This window comes from Perca fluviatilis, chromosome 20 (genome assembly GCF_010015445.1).
Source record: "Perca fluviatilis chromosome 20, GENO_Pfluv_1.0, whole genome shotgun sequence".
NCBI classification, from domain to species: domain Eukaryota; kingdom Metazoa; phylum Chordata; class Actinopteri; order Perciformes; family Percidae; genus Perca; species Perca fluviatilis.
In genome coordinates this window covers 5,491,093-5,518,033 of record NC_053131.1, presented here as the reverse complement: position 1 = coordinate 5,518,033, position 26,941 = coordinate 5,491,093, and the positions used below count along the sequence as shown (strand labels likewise).

General features: G+C 42.6%; 1 protein-coding gene across 1 annotated transcript in view; it reads right to left on the bottom strand.

The window, feature by feature from the left end:
- Positions 1–26,941, bottom strand: part of LOC120548886 — a 193,550-nt gene that overhangs the window by 52,514 nt on the left and 114,095 nt on the right. The window contains exons 52-56 of the mRNA XM_039785398.1: positions 26,222–26,569; positions 25,265–25,401; positions 24,415–24,544; positions 9,592–9,765; positions 1,808–9,481 (exon numbers count right to left, since the gene is read on the bottom strand). Of these exons, the coding sequence (XP_039641332.1) occupies positions 1,808–9,481; positions 9,592–9,765; positions 24,415–24,544; positions 25,265–25,401; positions 26,222–26,569 (8,463 nt within the window). The remainder of the gene's footprint in view (positions 1–1,807; positions 9,482–9,591; positions 9,766–24,414; positions 24,545–25,264; positions 25,402–26,221; positions 26,570–26,941) is intronic.

Here is a 26,941-nt window from a genome sequence, read left to right as displayed (position 1 = left end):
AGAAAAGACCTACACATTTCAGCAGAAGGACTCAAATCCCAAAAAGAAAGTGGCTGATGGGGAAAACAAAGACGGATAACCATTGGTGTGGCTTTTCCTAATTGGAAAGCACTAAAAAAAAAAGAAAGAAAAAAGGGACTAAGGTCAGACACGGATGTCGCCTTACTGCTCTTGAACAGGTTAGTAATGGGTTTTGTAACGTAGGTACGCGATCACTGAAGGCTTGCATCATGTGGATGCGCAGACAGTGTTGTTGTCATTATTAGAATTCGTCATGGTGTTATGGGTTGGCTGTGTTCTCCCTTCCTGCGTGTGGTCCTTTTCTCCTGTTGTCTCTGTCTGTGTTGTGTTCGTCTGCACAGAGGATCTAGGTCAAGGGGCATGGCCATTCACTCCTGCACAGTTTACACACAGCTCATTCCATTCATCACCTCTGCAGTATATCTACCCTGGCTGTTCACCTCTTCAGCGCCAGATCGTTAAACTACTCTTGTGGTAACTTGGCTGTGGTGTCCTGCTCCTAATTTTGTTAAATCTTAGTACTCGGTTTAATCCTGTTGTCCTTTGTTCAGATCCCGCTCTGAAACTGCTGCTACCTGCAACTTACCTGTGTTACCTGCTTCACTGCCTCCCCGCTGAGACCTGTCGAGCCGTTGCTCTGCCGCTTTCTGCTGAGCTGCCGACTTCCACCCTGCACTGCTCACTCACATCCCCTCTGGATTTCTGTCGGTGAGTCAAGACTGGACTCTCTCAGACTGCCTGCTCCGAATCTCAGTTCTGCCCTGGATTCCTCAGTGCCTGCCTGCCTCGCGCTTCATTACCATCCAGAAGCTACACTGCCCAAACTCCCCCTCTTCGTACAATTACGTTTGACTATTCAAATAAACATCTCTAACTAACTATCTGCCTCTGTGTGTGTTGTCTCTGTGTTTTGGGTCAAACGGCAAACCTAACACATTGGAGCAACAGAAACTACGCACTATAGCTTTAAAAAAGGAATACTGCGAATATTCCCTGTGTTTTTTGGTACATGGAGCATCAAAAAGGATGAAAAGACAAAATAACACAACCATGAGATAGATTTAAACCATCAATGCTGACAGTACATGCTCATCACACCTGTATCCTTGTATGAACTTAAAGCCTGTATGTGAAGGATTTGATCATTTTATTTAAACGATTGATATTAACTTAAGCAGGAAAGATTCTTACATACAATTGTATAGCGTTTCGGTTGAGCTAAGAAAAGAACTCTCGTCTCTTTTTGTAAAACATCTATCCCATTTGAATTATACTTTTTGTTTGTACTAAGCCTTACCCCCCCTTTAACTTGCAAGACAGTGATAACATGTATGAGGAACCTCATATTACTACCCCGGAGGTACTGAAACCATTGGTAGCACAGGTGGGCAGCACTTTTCTTTTTTAATCCTCCTTTTCACTGGATATTGTTTTCTCTCTCTTCTCTCTGTCTACTCAACTTGTCTGTATTGTAGTTACAAAGGAATTCTGCATTGTTAAACTGACATTTTTTGAAGGGTGAAGATAGAAATTCAAAGAGGAGAATAGGTTGTTCATTTCTTTGATATAGTGTTTGTATCAGAGAAACCTTTGACTTGGGTGGGTATTGACAGTAAACCAGTGGAGATAGGTTATGGACATGTAACATAGAGGTGAGTTAGTTCTGTTACATTATATACTACTATAATGAATCAAGGGTTTCCTGGGGACGGTACTTCATTTAGAATGAAATAGAAATTGTGGGAAAAATGTCACTGTCTGCAAATAAGTAACCCCCATGTCTTACCTGTGGCAAATCCATTCTCTGCAGTGTCACTTCACCAGTGGTAGAGGTCTTGGCCATTGGGAGTGGAGCATTTTTTATATCCACCTTGACCATCTTTTCTCTTTCTTCTTTCTGAATTGTCCTCTTCCCCTCCTTCTCTTCCTTCTTATTTTCCTTTGCATCTGTTGTGTGTCTCTCGGTTTGGGCACGAGGAACCACACTGGGTTCAGACAGGGATTCAGTAAAGCTTTCTTGCACTTCAACCCGGGTCATCTCACTTGAAGACTTGTCAGTGGTGGTCACATCCTTGCTTTCTTTAACTGTCTCAAACAGAATACGTAATTCCATCTCAGGTTCCTTTTCTATTGTGACAGTTTTGTAATCATGTACACTGATGTGGATGTCTCCCGTTGTAACGGACTTCTCATCCAGGCTCTTGGATACATTATGCATGTCATGTACTGACACTTCAGCATGTTTTTCATGGATACTGCGATCCTTGAGTCTTTCTTTGGTCTTCACTTCGACCATGGTCATCTTATCTGTAGTCTTTTCTGGCTGAACATCCGCTGAAGTCAGGTCTTTGTTTTTTGACACAGTTTCGCACTGGATACTTGTTTGATCTATATCAATTCTTGACACCTTTGCTATTGCAACAGTTGCAATTTCATGCTCCTTTATAGTGACAGGTGTACCTGGTTGTAAAATGTGCACTTCAGCCCCTTTGTGGATGTTATCCATCCTAACAGACTTTTCATCCAGGCTCTGGGGTGCATCATGCACGTCTTTTGTCGACACTTTAGCATTCACTTCTTGCCCGTCATGATCCTTGACCTTTTGGGGTCTTTTCTGTGTGGTATTCATGAGCTCTAATTTCATTACTGTTTGGTTTGGATTTACAGTGTCTTGCTCAAATATGCTAATTTCTTCAAATGTTGTCTCTGCATCACTTAGCTGCCTTGCACACACAGAGGGGGGTTGATTGGAGTCACTCTGAGCCACATTCCCTTGCCTTTCAGTTGTGATTTGTTGCACTTCTAATCTTGTCTTAACTGCAGCCTTCTTTTGCTTAACATCAGGAGTAGTCTTATCTTTGTTTTCTGGGGCTCTTTCCCACTGGACACATGTTTGACCAACATCTATCCTTGGCTCTTTTGCTCTTGTGACAGATGTGTTTTCATCCTTCTCCATACTGGTTGTATCTAGTTGTAGGATGTGCACCTCAGACCCCATGTGGATTTTCTTCATCATAACAAACTTTTCATCCAGGCTCTTGGGTACATCGTGCATACCGTGTGTTAACACTTCAGGATGCTCTTCTTGGACCACATGTCCCTTGACCTCTGTAGGCCAATCCTGTGCAGGTTTCAAGAGTTCCATCTTAGTGTCAGTTTGGCTTGGTTTTACTATGTCTTGCTCATATACGCTTATTTCTATAAATTCTTTCTCTGTCTCATGCTGTTGCAATGATTCAGAACCAGGAGGGGTGGGTTGACCTGAGTCCCTTTGAGCCATATTGTCTTGAAATTTAGTACTACTTTCTTTCACCTTTATTTTAGTCATCTCAACTGCTTCTGCTGGTTTCACATATGCAGTAGTAATATCTTTGTCTTCTGGTACGCTTTCGCTCTGGACACTTGTTTGAACACTATCTACCCTTGGCTCTTTTGCTCTTGTGACAGATGTGTTTTTATCCTTCTCCAAACTGGTTGGTATATCTAGTTGTAGGATGCGCACTTCAGGCCCCATATGGATTTTCTCCATCGTAACAGATTTTTCATCCAAGCTCTTGGGTACACTGTCCAAGCCACGTGTCGACAGTGTAGGATGCTGTTCCTGGACACCATGTCTCTTGACCACTTTGGGTTTTTCCTGCATGGTTATGAAGAGCCCTCTTTGGGTTTTAGTTTGGCTTGGTTTCACCATATGTCTCTCAGATATGCTTATTTCTACAAATTCTGTCCCTGCCTCATCTGGGGGCAATGCTTCACAAGCAGGAGAGGGTTGGCCTGTTTGAACCACATTGTCTTGACATTCAGTACCCCTTTCTTGTACTTCTATTGTGGTCATCTTAACTGCAGCAGTCATATCTTTGCTTTCTGCTACTCCTTCTCTCTGGAGACTTGTTTGAACAGGTCTGATCCTTTTTGCTCCTGTGACAGATGTGTTTTCATCCTCCTCAGGACTGGTCTGTATATCTAATTGTAAAATGCGCACTTCAGGCCCCAGCTTCCTTCTAGCTAGTATGATAAATTCCTCTGAAACAGCAGCTTCAGTTTGCTCTCTGGAAGACACTGAAGATGTTTGACTGTCAGATTCTTTCTTGACGTCCATCAGCTCTGTTGTAGCAAGTTCTGAGGAAAGTTTCATACCCTCTAACATCTTTTTGGTTGTTGAAAGTTTACCTTTTTCAACAAAGGTCATTTCAGTTGTGTCTGTGACCACCTCTTGAATTGAAAATGGCTCCTTATTGGTTTTTGTTAGCTCTGTGGTAGAAAGTTCTGGGTAATGCTTGAGACCCTTCGACTTTCTTTGGGTTGGTGAAAGCATACCATCTTTAACAACAGATATTTCAATTGCTCCTGTGACTACCTGTCCAGCTGAAGCTTTGCCACTCTCGGGTTCTTTCTTTGCCTCCTTAGACTCCAGGTCAATACTTCCCCCAAGAGCAGAGACTGGCTCTACAGCTGGACAGGAATACACTGAAGACGTCTGACTGTCAGGCTCTTCCTTTGTTTTTGGTTGCTCTGTGGCAGCAAGTTCTGAGGAAAGTTTCAGACACTTAGACTTTCTTTTGGTTGGTGAAAGCTTTCCTTTTTCCACAACAGTAATTTCAGTAATTTCAGTTGGTGCTTTGACCACCTCTGGAGCTGAAGATGGCTTCTGACTATGAGGCTCTTCCTTAGTTTTTGTCAGCTCGGTGGTAGCAAGTTCTTGGGAAGGTTTAAGGCTCTTTGACTTTCCTTTGGTAGGTGAAAGCTCTCCTTTATCCACAACAGTAATTTCAGTTGGTGCTGTGCCCACCTCTGCAGTTGAAGATGGCTTCTGACTGTCAGGCTCTTCCTTGGTCTTTGTCAGCTCTGTGGGAGAACGTTCTGGGGAAAGGTTTAGATCCTTGGACTTTCTTTTGGTTAAAACAGCAGTTTCAGTGGCTACTGTGACTACCTGTCCAGCTGAAGCCTTGCCACTCTCTGGTTCTTCCTTAGTCTCCTTAGACTCCAGGTCAATACTTCCACCAAGAGCAGAGACTGGCTCTACAGCTGTGGAAACGTCAAGACTTTTTGGCTTCCTTCTGGCTGGTATGGTAAATTCCTCCAAAACAGCAGCTTCAGTTTGCTCTCTGGAATACACTGAAGATGTCTGACTGTCAGATTCTTTCTTGGCATCCATTAGTTCTGTGGTAGCAAGTTCTGAGGAAAGTTTCAGACCCTTTGACATTATTTTGGTTGGTGAAAGCTTTCCTTTTTCTACGACGGACAATTCAGTTGTTGCTGTGACCACCACTGGAGTTGAAGATTGCTTCTGACTGACAGACTCTTTATTGGTTTGTGTTACCTCGGTGGTAGCAAGTTCTGGGGAATGTTTGAGACCTTTTGACTTTCTTTTGGTTGGTGAAAGTTTACCTTTTTCCACAACAGTAATTACAGTTGCTGCTGTGATTACCTCTGGAGCTGAAGACGGCTTCTGACAGTCAGGCTCTTCCTTGGACTTTGTGAGCACTGTGGTAGCAAGTTCTTGGGAAAGGTCAAGACCCTTTGTCTTTTCTTTGGTAGGTGAATGCTTTCCTTTTACCACAACAGTTATTTCAGTTGTTGTGACCACCTTTTGAGATGAAGATTGCTTCTGATTGTCAGGCTCTTCCTTGGTCTTTGTCAGCTCTGTGGGAGAAAGATCTGGGGAAAGTTTCAGACCCTTCGACTTTATTTTGGTTGGTGAAAGCTCTCCTATTTTTACAACTGTGCTTTCAGTTGGTTCTGTGACCACATCTGGAGTTGAAGATTTTTTACCATCCAGTTCTTTCTTATTTTGTTCAGGCTCCACTGCAGGTGATCTGACAAGGGTAGCAACTGTCTCGGAAGATGTGGAAAAGTCACCACTCTTGGACTTTCTACTGTTTGGTAAAAGCTTTGTTTCTTCAATAACAACACTTCTATTTGGGTCATTGTAACTCAAAGAATATTGGTGACCTTCAGGTTCTATCCTTGTCTGATGTGCCTGAGTGTCAGCAAGTTTTAAAGGAGGTTCTGTACTTTTTGACTTTCTCTTAGGTGGTAGAAGCTTACTTTGTTCCACAACAGCAGTTTTAGCTTGCCCTTGAATAAAGTCTAGGGTTGCGGGATCATTTTCAGGTTCTTGTTTTAGTTCCTTAGGCTCCATTCCAGTAAGTATACCAAGGGGAGACACAGGCTCTGGAACTGTGGAGACCTCAAGACCCTTTGATTTCCTCCTGGTTGGTATAACTTCAGTTTCTTCCACAACCACAGTTTCAGTTAGCTCTCCAGAGCTCAGTGAAGGCTTCTGACTTCCTGGCTCTTGCTTAGTTGTGGTTAGTTCAGTACTCTTTGACTTTCTTCTGGTTGGTATGAGCTTTGTTACTTCCATAACCACACTTTCAGTTTGCTCCCTCAGACTCAAAGCAGACCTCTGACTTTCTGGTTCTGCCATCATCCGTGCTGGCTGTTGGTCAGCCTGTTTCAGAGCAAGTGTTGATGTAACTTCAGTTGTTACAGGGACAGAAGTGAATGGCTCTGATACATCTAGAATAATTGTTGCTATACGCTTTGTTTCTTCCAAAGCAGCAGTTTCAGTAAGGTCTCGGGAGCTCAATGAAGGCTTCTGACTTCCTGACTCTTGCTTTGTCTCTGTCACTTCCTTTGTAGCATGTTCTGGGGAGAGCTTTGGACCCTTTGATCTTCTTTTGGTTGGAGAAAGCTTTTTTTCTTTCACAATAGTAGTGTCAGTTGCTTCTGTGGCCATCTGTGGAGTTGAAGAATACTTCAGGCTGTCAGGTTCTTTCTTATTATCTTCAGGTTCCACATCAGTAGTTATGTTATGTGCAACAACGTGCTGTGAAGTTGTGATATGTTCAGTACTCTTTGACTTTCTTCTGGTTGGTATGAGCTTTGTTTCTTCCATAACGACACTTTCAGTTTGCTCCCTCAGACTCAAAGCAGACCTCTGACTTTCTGGTTCTGCCATCATCTGTGCTGGCTGTTGGTCAGCCTGTTTCAGAGCAAGTGTTGTTGTAACATCAGTTGGTACAGGGACAGAAGTCAATGGCTTTGATACATCTAGAATAATGGTTGCAATACGCTTTGTTTCCTCCACAACAGCAGCATCAGTTTGCTCCTTGGATCTCAGTAAAGATAGCTGACTGCCAGGCTTTTCTATGGTCTGTGTTTTCTCCTTGTTAGAAAATTCTGGGGACAGTTTTGGACTTTTTGACTCTCTTTTGGTTGGCGAGAACTTACTTTTTCCCAAAATAGTTTCGACTGGCTTGGTGATCCTCGGTGCAGTTGAAGAAGTCTTTCCATTCTCAGGTTCCTTCGCAGGTTTCTCAAGCTCTGAATAGTGTTCAGTAATTATACTATGGGTAACAACTGGCACTGAAGTTGTGGAAACGTTCAAACTCTTTGACTCTTGCCTTTTTCGTACAGACTTAGATTGCTCAGCATCTGTGTCTGTGATAGCCACTGAAGTAAGGTGAGACATCAGATTTTCTGCTTCACCTTTGAGCTGTGCAGGTTTTGCAACAGTAACCTTTAATAACACGTCTGTACTCTTTGTCTCTTTACTGGTAGGTCCAAGCTTGGCTTGCTCAACAATAATGGTCTCAGCTTGCTCTGTGACTGACTTAGTGGTGAGTTCACCTGCTGCTACTTCCTTTGTAGCATGTTCTAGGGAGAGCTTTGGACCCTTTGATCTTCTTTTGGTTGGAGAAAGCTTTTTTTCTTTCACAACAGTAGTTTCAGTTGTTTCCAGGGCCATCTGTGGAGTTGAAGAAGACCTCAGGCTGTCAGGTTCTTTCTTATTATCTTCAGGTTCCACATCAGTAGTTATGTTATGTGCAACAACGTGCTGTGAAGTTGTGGTATGTTCAGTACTCTTTGACTTTCTTCTGGTTGGTATGAGCTTTGTTTCTTCCATAACGACACTTTCAGTTTGCTCCCTCAGACTCAAAGCAGACCTCTGACTTTCAGGTTCTTCTGTCATCTGTGCTGGCTGTTGGTCAGCCTGTTTCAGAGCAAGTGTTGTTGTAACATCAGTTGGTACAGGGACAGAAGTCAATGGCTCTGATACATCTAGAATAATGGTTGCAATACGCTTTGTTTCCTCCACAACAGCAGTTTCAATTAGCTCTCCGGAGCTCAATGAAGGCTTCTGACTTCCTGGCTCTTGCTTTATCTCTGTCCCTTCCTTTGTAGCATGTTCTGGGGAGAGATTTAGACCCTTTGGTCTACTTTTGATTGGAGAAAGCGTTTTTTCTTTCACAACAGTAGTTTCTGTGGTCATCTGTGGAGTTGAAGACGATGTCAAGCCGGCAGTTTCTTTCATATTATCTTTAGGTTTCACATCAGTAGTTTTATTATGAGTAACAACCTGCTGTGAAGTTGTGGTAAGTTCAGTACTCTTTGACTTTTCCTCCCTAAAACTCAAAGCAGACCTCTGACTTTCCAGTTCTCCTGTCATCTGTGCTGGCTGCTGGTCAGCCTGTTTCAGAGGAAGTGTTGTTGACTTTGGCTTTGTTGGTAAAACTGTACTTTGTTCCAAAACAGCAGTTTCAGCCGGTCCTGAAACAAACTGTGAGGTTAACTTCTCAGATTCCTGTACCACACATGTAGTTCTTTCATTGTCTGCCACTGGCTCTGGATCAGCGGAAACCTCAAGACTCTTTGACTTCTTCCTGGTTGGGATAACCACAGTTTCTTTCTCCACAACAGCAGCAGCATTAGTTTGCTCTTTGGATCTCAGTAAAGATATCTGACTGCCAGGCTTTTTTTTGGTCTTTGTTGTTTCATCCAGAATAATGGTTGCTATATGCTTTGTTTCTTCAACAGCAGCAGTTCCTGTTGTATTCCTGGGTGACCCTTGAGTAATAATAGTTTTTACCATTTCAGGCTCCACCTTAGTCTGGGCAGGCTCTGTATCAGTGGCCAAAGCCTTGGACTTTCTCCTGGATGGTACAGGTGTAGTATTCTCACTAACACCAAAGGCAGACTGCTCAATGACCTTTTGGATCAATACAGGTTCCTCAAAAGCAGGTTTTATTTGCTTAGCTCCAACAGGCTCAGCTGTGGTATCTAACTTTAGACTTTTAAATGCTGCCTCTTGAGAAGTGTTGTTACATTGTACTTTAAAAGGTTCTGAAGTATATGTAGGACTCTGGGATTTCTGTTTTGTTGGTTCAATTCTGCTTTTCTCCACACCAGCCATTTGTCTTTCGTCTTTTATGACGGCTGTTACAGTAGGCTTTAATGTTTTATCCTCAATTTGCAGCTCAGCCGAAACCGACAATTTATCCTCAATAGATGTAGATTTTTCTTTTAAGGGAATGTTTTTTTGTAGTTTAAGTTGATGTTTTTTCTCAGGTGAGCGTTTGCTTTTGCGTGGTGGTGCCACTACAGATGTCTTTGTGTCCTCGAGATTACCATGAAGGACACCAGGCAGCTTTTGTTTGCTCTTTCCATCAAGTTCCTTGAACAGAGGGGTACAAATTACATTAATTACTACAATTTCTTAACTGTTTCTTAAATATAACATGCAATATTTATGAGAAATAATTCTATTTAACATGATTTAAATACCTTTAAGCTGCTGCTGAGAGAAGCCTTATGTGTGTCTGCTTCTTGGAGTGTCTCCGAACCTTCTCTCTCTAGTTTTCCAATCAAGACTGGTATCAAGCAGTCTGTCAGAAACTGCTGGTGCGAAAGCGCCTCCCGCAGGCTGGCTTGCAACTTTTCACCCTCCTCTAATGTCACCTAACACCAGGAGGAAAACTTGTTTAGTGTTTGTAGTGAGTAAAAATCAGTGTGATTGTGTGTGAAATGTCATGACAAAATTGTGAGCATAAATAAGCCACTGACAAGTGCTCCATAGAGTTAACATGTTACACTTCACAAATCCCTAAACTCACCAACGTTTCTTTAAAGGGTTGATAGAATGATTACATAGGGTATTTCACACTGTTCCTTAAGGTCTCCTAATGGGGTATGTAACAGTGGTTGGGCTGAAAATGGCCTGGTTGATATTTTATTGGCCCTTATGCAACAGAATATCATATTCCAGACAATGCAATGTTTCGTTACCAAATTCACTTCTGAGACTTTTTTTATGCGAGAAATCAACTATATAAAGCTCAAATATGGGCCGTTTTACAAAAATTTATGGCTAATTGCAAATTTGGTAAGACGTGTTGGACTTTAGGAGCTCCACACAGTCTGGCGAGAAAGTGGCAGCCTGCTGGGCTCCATACCCATGGCAAAGTCACCCTTTGTGGATTACTGCACTACCGGGGCTCCGCGGCCGGCTGCCGGCATAACTATAATATATTTACAATTTAAATTTCGTCACGGCACTTATATCACAGCTACCCCAAGGTCTTACAAAGCTAACAGTCCGATTTGAATTTAAGGCATTTTTATGAACGTGAGGGGTCTTGTTAGGAGCAGCTAGCTAGCTATATGTCCCATTCAATATGATGGGAAACGATCTCAGCTAGCTAGCTACACTTTCGGCATAACTATAGTATATTTACAGTTTGAATTTCGTCACGGCATGTATAAAACATCTACCCAAAGGTCTTATAAAGCTAACCGTTTTCAGATTTCAATTTAAGGCATTTTTGTGAACGTCAGGGGTCTTGTTAGGAGGAGCAGGTAGCTAGCTATGTGTCGTAGATATAAAAACTAGATGTCGCCTGGCTCCTGCTGTTCATTGGAACGAATGCGTCAACAGAACCGCCATCTTGGAACAGGGGAGTCACTCCTCTTTAATGCATCAGCGTCAATGTAGGCAAAGGTCTAATGGAAATAAAATCACCATAAATCCTCAATCTCAAGCGATTTTCTAGTTTTTGTGGTTCGTTCCAAAGGTCAGACATGTATTTATGATAGAGTCCAAGACAATTTAAGCTTTTGATATTAATATAATCTACAAATGTAATGCCTAGTGCTTGTAAGCCTAGGTTTAGTAGTCAATTCTTCCACCTCATAGCTATATATACTGCTTCCACTTAAGTAAACTTAAGATGAACTATCGAATAAAAAACAAAGAGACTTATTAATGTGTTAATACAAAGAATATTTATTATAATCGGTTCACAGATCTGAGTCCAAACGGAAACTTCACCCTGAACTAAGAGTTTCTGCTTCAAAGTGAAGTTTAAACCGACTGAAATGTCCAGGCTCACTCCTCCACTATTTATTTCTGCATGTATTTATTTATTTAATGAGACTCAAAGTCGTGTTGTCCACAGTCCGAGTCCCGCCAAACTCCCTTTAGGAAACCTGTGATTTAAACTTCAGCAGGCTGTGACAGTCCGCTCCACTCAGTCCTGGTTCTCCCGGGCATTAGTGATCGTCTCATAACCCGCAGACCCCGCGTCACTTTATTTGTGGGGCGGGTTGGGGCGGGTCATTAAAAACAAAATAAAAAATGTCAGCCTATATTAAATATTTTCGGAATATCTATTAGGTTATTTGATAAGGTTACAGTAGGGCTTGGGCGTCGGCGTGCACAGCCCATGTCATTAACATCGTTCTCAAAATGTAAAAGAGAACACGCCAACATATATGCGCGACGTGAATGATGTCATTGCAAAGTGCAAAAGCCTTGTGACATACCTGAAAAAATCCGGGATTGTAGTACAACTCCCACACACCGTGATACAAGAATGTGAAACCCGTTGGAACAGTAAAGTTGCGATGATGCAGTCAGTCAGTAAACAGTATCATGAAATCCAACAGGCCTTGCAGGAGAAAGATCAGCTCCACAGAATGGATGGCATTCAGCTGGACGCAGTTACTGAGTTTTTGCTGTCTTTTAAATCTGCGAGTGAAGAGTTGGAGGGTGATATGTATCCAACTATTTAGCTGGTCGTGCTTTGGTTTTTTAAACTGAAGAAACACTGCGAGCCCCAATACGGTGATCCAGAGTACATGGTTTATATTCGGGCACAGGCAACGCAGCTGCCAAACGAGAAAATGTCCATCAGCGTCACCCACAAGCTTGGAACGTTTCTTTGTCCCCGTTTTAAGTCCCTGAAGATGTTTGAAGCGGAGGAGAGAAACGCTGTTTACGACCAGGCCAGAAGACTTGTCAGGGAATTTGACAGTGCGCCGCTTACACCTCCAGCAAGTCTGAGGGAGCCAGAGCCGAATCAGCCGATGCCTCGAGGTGAGTATTGTAACACCAGCAAATAGATAGGCGTTTTAGCTATAGTGGTCTAATGTATGTTTTAAAGGTTAAATATTGTTATATTAAATTTTTTAGTTGACGAAGCCGATCGAGTCAAAAGAAAAAGAGATGATTTTAGTGAGTGGGAGGATGAGAGTGAAGTTGCCGCCGAGAAAGACGAGGTTCAGCGCTACATTGAGGGACAGTTCTTTTGGGACGGATAGAACATTCTAAAATTCTGGCAGTCCCAGTCAATCTCCTTTCCTGTGCTTTCCAAGCTGTCAAAAATTATACTCTGTATCCCGGCCACAAGCGCATCAAGCGAGCGCACATTCAACTCTGCTGGCCAGGTGCTAGAGTCTAGGAGAAACAGATTAAATCCCGGTACAGTGGATGCCATTCTTTTTTTGCACAGCGAACGCAAAAACGGCAAATGAACATTACCGTGTGTTAAAAAAAAAAAAAAAAGTTCATTGTTTATATGTAGCGTACTAGGTTGTAAACTGTTGGCCTATACAAATCGGATAGATTTTTTTTTTTTTTGCCTATTAGATGATTATAAACGCTGCTTTAAATGTTTAAATTGTTTATCACATGACCTGATTTATGGTCTATTTAATTTATATTCATAATCGTCTGTTGTTGTCAGTTAAAAGGGCGATGTTTCTGTACTTTCAGGCTGTAATAAAGGATGTTTTCATTTCCATTACAGTGCATGTCTATTTAATGGTCGCAGGTGCGGGGCGGGTTGTAAAAATAGATAAAGTGGTGCGGATAAAAAATAAAAATAATTTCATAAACGGGACCCGCGGGTTGGAAAAAAAGCCGACCCGCGCATCCCTACCGGGCATCCCTTCCCTCCAGCGGGTTCAGCAGTACGGCCTGGGCCTCCAGCTGCGTGGTGTCGGTTTTGGCTCCTAGGAAGCGGGCAGGGAGATCCTGCAGCCGCAGACAGTCTCCGTCTCCGTCCGCCTGCTGCCGGCAAACGCAGTGGAACTTCCCGCCGAAATTGACATACAGGTCGTCCTGGACTACGTGTAATATCCTCCCGAACTACGTGTAAGATCCTCCTGATCACCATTCTGTCTTGGGCCGGTCCGATCTGGATCAGCGGGAAACGGCGCAGCAGCGAGGCGAAGCGGTGTTTTTGCCCGGGGGAAGAGACGCTGCTGCCGGCCACGGAACTCTCCGCCTCCCGCTGCCACCGGAGCTCAGATTGCTGGTCGAAGGCGGCATATATATCATAAAACACATTGTCACCTGTTAAATGTTATCCCTTGCTGTTTGTTGTTTTCATTTCCTCTATCAAACATCAATAAGCAGCACATAAGTCCGGCATCTTTAGCGTTGATCTGAATGCGGGAAAACTTCAGACCCCTGTTCCAAGATGGCGGCCGTTTGACGCATGCTTAGAACCTCAAGGCAACATCTAGTGTATATATCTATTGCTATGTGTCCCATTCAATACAATGGGAAACGATCTCGGCTAGCTAGCTACACTTTCGGCATAACTATATTATATTTAGGGCCCGAGCGCCGACAGCGGCGAAGGCCCTATTGAAACTGAAGGAATTATTATTGTTTCTTTCTATTCTTTTTCCCGTCAAATGAATTGGCTTTTTGAGGGGCTTAACATATTCAAAAACTCACCAAATTTGGCGGTCGCATCAAGTCTGGTGAACATTTACGTATTTTAAGGGTTTCGGGAATAGGCGCACAAAAATGGCTCGCTAGTGCCCCCTAGAAAGTTAAGAAAATTGAACCCCTGCAGTGCGTTTCACGTAGACTCACGAAACTTGGTACACATATGTAACATGTCAAGATGTACAAAAAACTTCATTAGAGCCATACCCTTAACCCAACAGGAAGTCCGCCATTTTGAATTAAATGTTCGAAATTAGTGCGATTTTGGCCATTTCCACATGTCGTACTTTAATGAACTCCTCCTAGAGATTTCATCCGATCAACTTCAAACTCGGTCTGTGCCATCTTAAAGGGGTGATAGAATGCAAAACCGATTTTACCCTGTCATAGTTGAATGAGGACAGTTCAGTGGGTAAATAGGACATACATAGAAGCTCAAAATCCCATTGACACCCCTTTACTATGAAAATCTCATATTTTGAAACTGCCGCTGAAAACGGGCAAATCCCAACAAAGCTGGAAGTTGACGTCAACCTCCCAAAAACCGGAACCTTTGTCAGCCCATGGGTGTATTAAGAGAACGGTCACGCCCCAACATTTACATAGGCTACACAACTGACCTGAGATCAGGTAGTTTTCTGAATCTAGCTAGGTCACGCAGATCTCTGCTATTCCATTACAAAATTCACTTCTGAAACTTTTTTATGCGAGAAATCAACCATATAAAGCTCAAATATGGGCCGCTTTATGAAAATGGATGGCTAATTGCAAATTTTCTCGGAGTTTAGTGCAGGTGTTGGTGCTGCCTGGGTTGCTACATCGCCGCCCTGACCGCAGTGTCAGCGAGCTTGTTACGCCCGCAATCTTTTACCGCAGCCCGCAGGTTCCAGTTAATCTTATAATGGGTATGTGTGTTGAGTTATTTAAACAAACAATCGGGGAAATAAACGCCTCTTGTCTGCGAGTCTCATTGATAGAGCCGCGGTGAGATGGAGTCCATCAATGAGAGCTAGCTAGCCTCCTCCTAACTCTGACATTCACAAAAATACATTCAATTGAAATCCGAAATCGGACAAGTGTTAGCTAAGCTTTGTAAGACCTTGAGGAACCTGTAATATTCATGCCGTGACGAAATTCAAACTGTAAATATACTTTAGTTATGCGAAAGTGAGCAAGCTGCGATATTTCCCCATTGTAATGAATGGGACATATAGCAAGCAGCTGCTCGTCCTACAAAGATGCCTCGCGTTCATAAAAATGCCTTAAAATCAAATCGGACACAACGGTTAGCTTTATAAGACATTGGGGAATGATGTTGTATAAGTGGCGTGACGAAATTCAAACTGTAAATATAATTTAGTTATGGCAAAAGTGTAGCTAGCTAGCTGCGGTATTTCCCCATTGTAATGAATGGGACATATAGCAAGCAGCTGGTCGTCCTACAAAGACGCCTCGCGTTCATAAAAATGCCTTAAAATCAAATCGGACACAACGGTTAACTTAAAGTGGCGTGACGAAATTCAAATAGAATTCCGTAAATATATTAGAGTTATGCCGGCAGCTGGCCGCGGAGCCCCGTAGTGCAGTATCCACAAAGGGTGACTTTGCGCTGGGTATGGAGCCCAGCAGGCTGCCGCTTTCTCGTCAGACTGTGTGGAGCTCCTAAAGTCCGACACGTCTTACCAAATTTGCAATTAGCCATCAATTTTTGTAAAACGGCCCATATTTCAGCTTTATATAGTTGATTTCTCGCTTAAAAAAGTCTCAGAAGTGAATTTGGTAATGAAACATTGCAGTGTCTGGAATATGAGATTCTGTCGCTTCTCTAAAGTATGTGTATTGGGGATTCGCTCAACCAATCAGCGCGCGTCTCTAATGTCTGCTTATGGCAAGTCGCTCAACCAATCAGCGCGCAGCTCATCTAAATATTCATGACCATACCATATTTGGAAGAAAAGCTCTTGTTACAAATAGGGCCAAAACACAGGGATGCATAAGGGCCAGTAAAATATCAACCAGGCCATTTTCAGCCCAACCAATGTTACATACCCCATTAGGAGACCATAAGGAACAGTGTGAAATACCCTATATAATCATTCTATCACCCCTTTAAGATGTTAAAGATGAAAAGTTGTTAAAAGAAAAACTTTTCGTCATAGGGCGTGGCCGTGGCAGGGCGGCCATTTTGTGCGTTTCGCCGCCGAAACAGGAAGTGGGTGTAACTCGAGTGTACGTTGTCCGATTACCTCGAAACTTTTCAGGATTCATAAGAGTCCAACCCTGAGGACAAATAAAGGCTGATATTTACTTAAAGTCATAGCGCCCCTTAGTGGCAACAGGAAGTAGGCCTAAAAGTCAAGGTGCTATACTTTAACGAACTCCTCCTAGAGATTTTATCCGATGGACTTCAAACTTGGTCTGTACCATCCCAACACCTTAACGATGAAAAGTTATTAAAAGAAAAACTTTTCGTCAGACGGTGTGGGCGTGGCGTGGCGGACATTTTGAATGTTTAGCGATGAACAAAGAAGTTGTTGTAACTTGAGTGTACGTTGTCGTATCTGCCCGAAATTTCTCACAATTGACAAGGGTCCAGGCCTGAGGACACCTACAGGCCAAAATTGACATTTGGTCATAGCGCCCCCCGCTGGCAACAGGAAATCTGCCTTATATGACAAACATCATCCGATTTGCATGAAACTCAGAATGTGTGGTCTACGTGTGATACTGAGCCGTCCCCTATAATATGGCCACGCCCACTTACTCAGGCCACGCCCCCTTTCATAACATTTGAACCGTTTAAGGTAGAGTCTTGTGTGAGGTGTCATTGAACTCAGCAGAGAGTTCCTTCTTTATTGCTGATGGTTTGGCCCGCCCCCTATGCATAAGCCACGCCCCCTTTCATAACATTTGAACCGTTTAAGGTATACCCTTGTGTGAGGTATCATTGAAATCAGCAGAGACTTCCTTCTTCATTGGTGATGGTTTGGCCCGCCCCCTATGTTTAAGCCACGCCCCCTTTCATACATGCTGACCCATTTAAGGTAGAGTCTTGTGTGAGGTATCATTCATCTCAGCAGAGGCTTCATTTTTAATTGTTGATGGTTGGACCTGCCCCCTATGCTTTAGCCACGCCCCCTTTCACAGCTAATGAACCGTATGACGTAGAGTCTTGTGTGAGCTATCGTCGAACTCGGCGGGGAGTTCCCTTTTCATTGGTGACGGTTTGCGGCGTCTGAGTGCCGCGCGAATGCACGGTTGCAAGGAGCGGCGTCCGCCGGTAACCCCGACGCACGCAGAGGCGCGAGGGCCCGTCCATCGCTGCTCGCAGCTTTAATTACAGTTTGAATTTTGTCACGGCATGTATATTACAGGTTCCCAAAGGTCTTACAAAGCTTAGCTAACACTTCAATTTAATGCATTTTTGTGAATTTCAGAGGTCTCGTTAGGAGGAGGCTAGCTAGCTCTCATTGATGGACTCCAGCTCACCGCGGGCTCTATCAATGAGACTCGCGGACAAAAGGCGTTTTTTTAAATAACACACACATATCCATTATAAGATTAACTGGAACCTCCGATAAGATATTGCGGGCGTAACAAGCTTGCTGACCGCGCTCACAGTCACTCACCGGCCGGCCGGTAGCAGGAAGAGGGGAGGGAGAACAGCGAGCTGCAGGCCCTGGAGCTCTGTCAGGGCAGCAGCGTTTGGTAGTCCAGTCACCCAGAAAGGGTGAGTTTGCGCGGGTATGGAGTGCCGTGGGCTGCCAGCCGTGACGGAGCTCACAGCAGGCCGGGGTCTGTGAAAGAGGACAGGCAGAGTGGCGATGTAGCAACCCAGGCAGCACCGGCCGCTGAACTCCGACAAACAGTCAGACAAAATTAGCCATCAATTTTCATAAAACGGCCCATATTTGAGCTTTACATAGTTGATTTCTCGCATAAAAAAGTTTCAGATGTGAATTTTGTAATGGAATAGCAGAGATCTGAGCGACCTAGATTCAGAAGACTACCTGATCTCAGGTCAGTTGTGTAGCCTATGTAAATGTTGGGGCGTGACCGTTCTCTTAATACATCCATGGGCGTGACAAAGGTACAGGTCCTGGGATGCTTACGTCAACTTCTAGCTTTGTTGAGATTCGCCCGTTTTCAGCGGCAGTTTCAAAATATGAGATTTTCATAGTAAAGGGGTGTCAATGGGATTTTGAGCTTCTATGTATGTCCCATTTACCCAACGAACTGTCGTTATTCAACTATGACATGGTAAAATCGGTTTTGCATTCTATCACCCCTTTAAAGCTACATTGTGTAAGAATTTCTCCCATCTAGCGGTGAAATTGTATATGACAAGCAGCTGAATATTACTTTCTAGCCCTTCCTCCTAAATTAGCTCTCTCCATCGTTTACACGCAGCTGTTCTAGCCACTCCAATATTAACTTTGGTCTTGTTACTTTGCTTGTCGCTTTGTCGTTTTAATTCTCTTTTTTGCTTCCCTGGCGAGTAATCTACCTTTTGCATTCATCACGGTGCCAATAAGTGTAAGAGGGCGAAATGCGTATGTCCCTCTTTGGCTAATGTATTTTAAAGATGTAGATGCTCGTATGTATTCTGAATGGCAGATTCTACGCTTACGAGAATACTTTGATTAGTTGTTGGAAGTAATTACACATGATGTCTCGAGATAACTCTTGTTATGATTTGATACTATAAATAAAATTGAATTGAAATTGACATGAATGAGTACATATTTGTGAAAGAAGAAAGGGTTTTTTGCTAAGAATCAACTCAAAAAATTACACAATGTAGATTTAAAGAAAAACACTTGGAGAAGCACGTGACCAGCGGCCGCTATACTTGCAAGAGACTGACCTCCTACACTCGCCTCTGTATTTCATTAAATAACCAGGTCTATTACTTTTTCTTCGACGCCAAATCGTTTTGTCTGTTGTCATGGTGACTCTGTGAAATGCCTGCAGGCACGAAAGAGCGAGTCTTGTTGTCGCCTGGGCTGTCTACTCGTTTGGGGAAATTTGCTAGCATGTCTGCGGCTAATGGAGTGGTGGCTAATGTGAACACGTTCTCTAATATGGAGGAATTAATCGACCGGGTCTTGGAGAAGCAGCTAAGCGTGCAGTGATCTACAGGGCAGTGAAGGAAGTGCTGGCCAAAATGAATGCCTCACAGCAATACATCGGGGCAGAACCTGAGAAGCAGGAAAGCATGGTATGTGAGCCGAACCAATCTGACTGCGTCACACTCAAGATCCAGCGGCTTTGGCTGCCTGGATCAGCTGAAGGGATATAACAAGAGCTGGCACTGCACACTGAACGCAGCTCTAACTCGTTCATCTGCCGCGCTGCCCTGGGAACGACCTGCGGGGGGAGAGAGTTCACTGCAGCTGTGGAGCCCGGTGTTTTCTGGCTGGAATTAGAAGAGAAGGAGGACGCGCAGACCGTCCCGCTCCGCAAGGAACCGGAGAGCGACCGTGGGACTTTGATTTTGATTATTCCATGTAATAGAAGAAGCCAAAAACCTTCCAACAACGGCAGCAGCAGCTTTTGACCGCCTAGAGTGGAACTACTTGTGGCAAGTATTGGAGAGGCTTGGTTTGGGAGCCAAATTCATTGACATGGTACGTACTTTATATGTGAATCCCACGGCCATAGTCTCAACCAATGGCCTGCATTCACAACCATTCCCCGTCGCATGGGGCTCGCGACAGGGATACCCACTATCTCCCATGCTATTTGCGATCTCTCTTGAACAGTTAGCCCAAGCCATAAGGCAAAAATAAAATATGTAATGTCCAGATTAAATACAATAACTCAATATTATTATTTACAGATGATGTTTTGCTGTACATCTCTGACCTTGAGGACTCTGTCCCAAAAATTCTTAAGATCTTTAACGAATTTGGCTCAATCTCTGGCTATAAAATCAACTGGAATAAATCTAATCTTCTTCTGCTGAACAACGGACACGTGACATCAGCTATTAGTGATACAATACCAACCCAAAGCAAAATTACATATTTGGGCATCACCATTCACACATCGCTACAGCGAGTTGTCCAGGACAACTATGAAACTATACTAAGTAGTGTTCAAAGAGATCTGGCCAATTGGTCTGCGCTGCCAGCATCGCTACGGTCCAGGATTGCTGTTGTTAAAATGAACATAGTTCCTTGAGTGAATTTCTTAAGTACAATGATCCCCTTACCCCCACCAATAAATTTCTGGAAGAAACTCGATACCATAATTCGGCAGTATATTTGGAATAATAAACAACCTAGGCTAAAATACTCTACCCTGCAATGTACCACAAACACGGGAGGCCTGGCCCTCCCCAACCTTAAAGTGTACCACAGAGCCTTTCAGCTACGGGCCCTCAGACTTTGATATTAAGTTCAATTCTACGAAGAGTAATATAATGATTGTTAGAAGCAGGGACGACAACAAATTGTCATTTCCTGATTTCTCTCTCTCTGGTACTGTCCTTAAAGTGTGTGTTGAGGTCAAATACTTAGGGCACTATATAACTGATGACCTGTCTGATGATAGGGACATTCATAGACAGTATTGTATGTTGTATGCACAAGCTAATATGCTGAATCGCAAATTTAGCATGTGTTCACTGTCTGTGAAGACCATGCTTTTTAAAGCTTTTTGTACTCCAATGTATACTGCCCATTTGTGGCGGCGCTATAAAAAAAGCAGTATGCAGAAACTCAATGTGGCATATAATGATGGCATGAGGCTGCTGCTTAAAATGCCACGATGGAGCAGTGCAAGCCAAATGTTTGTAAGTGTCAATGTATTCACCTGTCCTGCTGTACTCAGGAATCTCATGTACAGATGTATGTGTAGACTAACAGAGTCATACAACAGCATCATTGCAACACTAGTGAACCCTGCATTGAGTGCAGTTAGGTTCACTTCAAGATTGTGGAACCACTGGCGTTTTAATCTATATGCTAATATCTGAACACTTTTTTGTGTATTGTGGAATTTTGACTGTTGTAGACATTTCTTATTGTATGTGTTTTATCTTGTATCTGTTTGTATTTTGCTATGTTTTTGTATTGTGCTATGGACCATTTGTGTGTGTCCTGAATAAAGAATATGATGATGATGATGTGGATGGACCCCTCATCTACAGTCCCATGGAGAGAAATAGATCAAAACCTAGTCTAAGACTGCAAGACCTTGCCTTTACTGGTGTATGTTCATAAAAGTGTAGCTAGCCTACGGCCCTATTATCACCAACACATTGACCAACTTTAAACAGGTCGAGGAGCAACTACGCTACACCAATAAGTGGCATTTGAACACCCCAATTTGGCACAACATACACTTAACAAACCTTTTGTTTATAACCAGTGGAGTGACAGAGGTATTTATACTCTAGACCAGCTATTCAATGATGAAGGTCATTTGAGGTCCCCAAGACATCTTTCTTCCTTTATCTTTGCTTAAGATCAGCCCTAAAATGTTATGGAGTACCATGGGGGAACAGTCTTGAAAATGGAATGGCTTGTTGATTCTCCGGTGAGAGGATTAGTGTCCAGAATTTATGGTAAACTGATGCAAGTATCTGTAGGACAACTCCCAATACTAAAGAAATGGGAGCGAGAGCTGAGCCCGGAGGGGAACATAATTAATTGGGAAACCGTGACAACATTTCCCACTGTTCCAAGAACCCAAATCACCAGCAGATCCAATTCAACATATGCCATAGGACATATTGGACTCCTCAGAAGAGATACGTCTCTAAAGCCATTCCTACTCCCTATTGCACGTTCTGCCAACCTGAACAAACTGGAACTTTCTTGCACATGGTCTGGGAGTGTGAACAGGTACATGAGTTCTGGACTAAAACAACATCAATAATATCTGATGTGATAGGATTTCGTATTCCTACTGACCCGATTGTTTTGTTACTTAATGATGACTCTAAATTACACCTACTTGGGAGACAGAGGAAAATTTGGATAGCTGGAGCCCTGGGCAGTATGAGAAAAAGTGTTTTTTTTTAACATTAAAGCATGTACAGTACAGGCCAAAAGTTTGGACACACTTTCTCATTCAATGCGTTTCCTTTTTATTTTCATGACTATTTACATTGTAGATTCTCACTGAAGGCATCAAAACTATGAACGAACACATATGGAATTATGTACTTAACAAAAAAGTGTGAAATAACTGAAAACATGTCTTATATTTTAGATTCTTCAAAGTAGCCACCCTTTGCTTTTTTATTAATAAGGGACAAATTCCACTAATTAACCCTGACAAAGCACACCTGTGAAGTGAAAAACCATTTCAGGTGACTACCTCATGAAGCTCATTGAGAGAACACCAAGGGTTTGCAGAGTTATCAAAAAAAGCAAAGGCATCTAAAATATAAGACATGTTTTCAGTTATTTCACACTTTTTGTTAAGTACATAATTCCATATGTGTTCATTCATAGTTTTGATGCCTTCAGTGAGAATCTACAATGTAAATAGTCATGAAAATGTGTGAAGGTGTGTCCAAACATTTGGCCTGTACTGTATACATGTTCTAGTACAATACAAGTATACAAGTATAATCCTGAAAATGCTATATAATAGTTGCCCTTTAGTTCAAGATGCCCCTGAGTGAAACACTTACACCATTAGAAGACTATACGTACAAGGCAGCTGTCAGATGTACCCAACAACACAAATGTTTACAGAAACAAAGTAGTTACATTGTGCTACAAAACAGTAAAAACATTAAAATACAGAAACCTGAGACTTCCGGCATGGCGCAGACGTGGTCAGCAGCATAAGTTAGAGGTTTCCACGGTCTTACTCCCCCGAAATAAATACTGGTTATCCAGGTAGGAAAAGTTGTAATTTATAGCATGAGAGGGGGAAACAGGAGAATGACAAAAGGAAGATCGCAACAAAACTCGAAGATAGACGATAAATCGCCGACTGAAAGTGGAGACACTGACGGTGCTAGCAAGCAAGCTGACCACGAGGCTATGGAAGCTATCCAAGCTAACATTATTGCTGGTTGAAGGCAGTCCGTTTGAAAAAAATAAATTTGAAAATAATTTACTGAAACAATGGGGCCACTAAAGAAGGAACTGGTGGACTTCAGGGTACACGTTAGCCAGAAGCTAAGTGCTATCGTTAGAGTCGAGGAGACGGAGCAGAGAGTGGCTGACATGGAGGAGCAGGGTGCAGAAAACAGTGAGGTGCTTTCCCACACTTTGGCGCTCCAAGAAAAATTACAAGCCCGGCTGACAGACTTGGAGTCGCGCTCACGCAGAAACAACATACACATCCACGGGATCCCAGAGGGGGCCGAGGGAGACAATGTACAGGAGTTCTTAGAGACATTTATTAAAGCGGAGCTGTCCCTTCCCGATGTCACCCTCGCTATACAACGCTGTCACCGGTCCCAGCGAGACGGAGACAACCTCCCTGGGAAACGGCAGGTGCTACATCACGTTGTCACCGGGATTTCAACATAAAGGGATTTCGACGCAACGACGAGAGAGACCAGGCGAATTTTCCTATTGTAAGCTTGAGCAATTGAAACTGACCACATCTGGGAATTTATGTCTGTTCTTTCTACGTGGACTGTTCTGATTTCATGTAGTCAAAGATTTTAGTCCACACTTAGAGGGGCCCCTTCCAGATGTAGGGCCTCCCCTCCTTTTTGGAAGTAGAATTCATACTTCAGAGATTGAAGTCACTAATGTTAAGCGTTTGTGTTTATGTGTTAAGTTTCATTTCGATTCACAGACAGAAGTTCATTTGTTCAGGCCTTCCAGGGATGCTTACACGTCTTGGTAAACATTTTTTTCTTTTCTATTGACTGAAATGCCTCATCAGAAATACAGAATAATCACCCTTAATGTGAACGGATTACATAAGCCTATAAAAAGAAGTAAAGTAATCGCCAAAATGAAAAGGGAAAAACAAGACATAATCTTCTGGCAAGAAACACATCTTTCAAATATTGAACATGAAAAGTTGCGAAAAATGGGTTTCAAAAACTCATATTACTCCTCCTTCGAAAGAGGAAGTGCGAGGGGGGTAGCTATACTAATTTCAAATGTAAATTTCCAGTTCTCACAAATTACTGACAAAGAAGGGCGGTACTTACTGGTCAAAGGTTTTATCAACCACAAAGAAGTTACATTAATGAATGTCTATAGACCACCAGGACATGATAAACAGCTGAAATTGTATTAATTTCAGCATTATGTTGGGCTGAGAAAGACAGATATTTGTTACAAATACTATTAGCAGGTAACAAGAAAGCAATAATTGCTGAATGGATAGAAATAGTTCGGGAAATTTATGTTATGGAACATTTGACTTTCTCTCTGAGATATGCCAGGAGGAAATGTGAAGTATATTGGAAAAACTGGACATCTTATCTGAATACAAAGTGAGATGTATATGTCTTATTTATTTATTTTTTTTCTGTTTTACATGATGTTGAGCATTTCTGTTAATCTATGACGATTTTGACTGCTGTCCCTTGGTCTGTCTGTCTGGTTTTCAAAAAACAAAAAAAATAAAGTAAAAAGAAAAAAAAATACAGAAACCTGCACAGAAGAAATGGATTCTGATGGTTTGCTGTGGTTCCATTCCTGCAGGGCGTGAAGACAGTCCATCAGACAACGAGCTGTGTTTGTAGAGCAGGTACCCTGATGCTCACTCAGCCTGGACTTTAGACTGGAGACATAATTGAATCACATTTATTGTATGCACAACATTTTGCATGGTATCTGCATGTATTACACAAGATGAGATATAAATGAAAACAGGCCAAAATGTTTTTCAGCAAAAGGAACAACTGCAAGCACAACGGATTGAAAAATATTTGTCTGGCACAACAAATAAGAACAGAGAAATAATTATGTATAAATATGAGTCCAATTGCTTAGTTCAAGAAACTGGGCATTAGATAACATGTACTCTTCGGATGTTTCAAAGAGGTTATAAATCAGGAGAACTCTGTGTTTCCATGCCATTGATCAAGAGCAGGATGATCCACTGAGGCATGTTTCTGGTATGTAAGAATAATTGAAAATTGAATTGAAATTGAGGGATGCCAGCTGAGAATTTGTCATGTAGAATATGTTCAAGTAGGATATATAAAGTTCAAAAAGCCCCAGTGGTGAAGTGCGTAGATGTTACTGCATGTCATGTTAGTTTGTCAGGTTTGTGTCAGACAACCTCTTTCTTGTTTATACCTTGAGTGAAATTAAAAATATGAATCAAACAAAAAGTGGTAAGAAACAGTGGTGCTGGCTGTCTTATGACCCAGGTAACAATTAAAGTCATAATTAATTACCCATATACATACAGTATGTAGTGTTTTTTATGTTTTAGCCATTTGTCACAGCTCTACTAAAACAATGAGGACATGCCATCCGTCGTTAGACTTGGTACCTGTCATGTTGCTGGCATAAGGATTTCACCAGAGTCATAATTTCTGTTGGCAGCTCATCAGTGGCAGGTGTAGCCTTTACTTCCTGTTGGAGGTCCTGAACTTTCACACCCAAATCTGCCAGCGATTTCTCACATTTCTGACAAGAGAAGGACAACAATATCACGTAAGTAACATGCCTGCAACAGCGCCACGTTAGCATTACTGACATACTCACATGCCTGGAACATGGCAGCAGTTTTACATTTATAATGTGAGTTACCAACTCCAAAATCCACTTAATGTACACATAGTCTGGATCAACGACAGTACATTTCCACTGCCGGATGTTCCGCCGGATGTTCCTCACTCCTCTCTCTGTGTGTTACCGTTCTCAAACTCTGTTCACTTTGGGAAACAACAACAACCTTCGAGCTTGCAAGCTACACGCTGAAAATGTCAAGTTTTGAAGAAAATTTTGATCATGCAACAAGGAAGACGTGCTTGGTTTCTTTGGAGGAATGATTGTAAAGATTTACAAAGAATATGTTTACGGCATGTACTCTCTAACTGGGACGTTTTGGTACCAATTGGTAATAATTGCTGTGGACGAAGTACAAACGGTGATACACTGGTGAGAGCAAATTACATTTAAGAATGTATCCAGCTAATTTAAATAGCTCACATTACTGTATTGTGTGAACAGTTAATTTAATATTGTATGTGGCGTTTTCTTTTGCGGGGTGCAAATGTTCCACCAAAACAAGTTCCTTCCTGAGACTATTTTACAGAGCACCGTCGCTGAGTCCACAGCTTAACTGCCAAGATGATTGTGATTGGTTTAAAGAAATGCAAACAACCCACAGCGTTGTTTTCTGCGCTGTAGAGATTGGTCTGGAGACATACCTCTTTTCTTCAGGTTTATTTGTGGGAACTCAGCCTACTTGGATAATAAAATGGATAAATAAAGTAGTAATAACCTGAAGGCTGTGCCAGTGCTGTTGGAGCTGAGGGATGTTGTTCTGGGGTTGGCTGTAACTGAGCGCCTGGTCCAGGGAGCGCAGCTCCCACTGCAGGGCTGCAGATCTCTCCTTGAGCCCCTTGGCCCTCCTGGCCAGCTGGCCGTCCAGCTCCTCCAGCCGGGTCTCACAGGCCGCCAGGCGCTCCCTCACCTCCTGCTCCGAGGTGGCACAGAGCTCATGGAGATGGCTTACCGCCAGGGTCAGGGCATCGCGGCCTCCAGGCGTGCAGAGGCTCAGCAAACTGTCTCTGGCAGAGTCCAGCTCCTTCATCTCTCTCTGCTCCCTGTCCACTGTCTGCAGCAAAGCCTGGCATCAGCAGGGACAAAAAGGAGAATCAGATTATTAGAATGCAGAAAGAACTATCCTTTAAAGAGCTTTTGATGTTTAGGTTTTGAAGTTGTAAAACTATATTATATATATATCCAAAATCTGGGGGCATTAGTTGGCTCCAGAAATGTCCACAGATGAGAAAACTGAACATGCATACACTGTCCAAATCATGTCATTAATTATTGTCAATTAATTAATTCCTCAAATGTCTAAAATGCATTTGAGTAAGTAAAGGAGTTCCTTCAGTTTGAAGCATTACAACAACTAACAACTGTGTTCAAGGTCCAAAATTTACTTTTTTGTCCACCAGCCAAATGGCTAGTTAATGTTCAAATTTTATCAGCCACT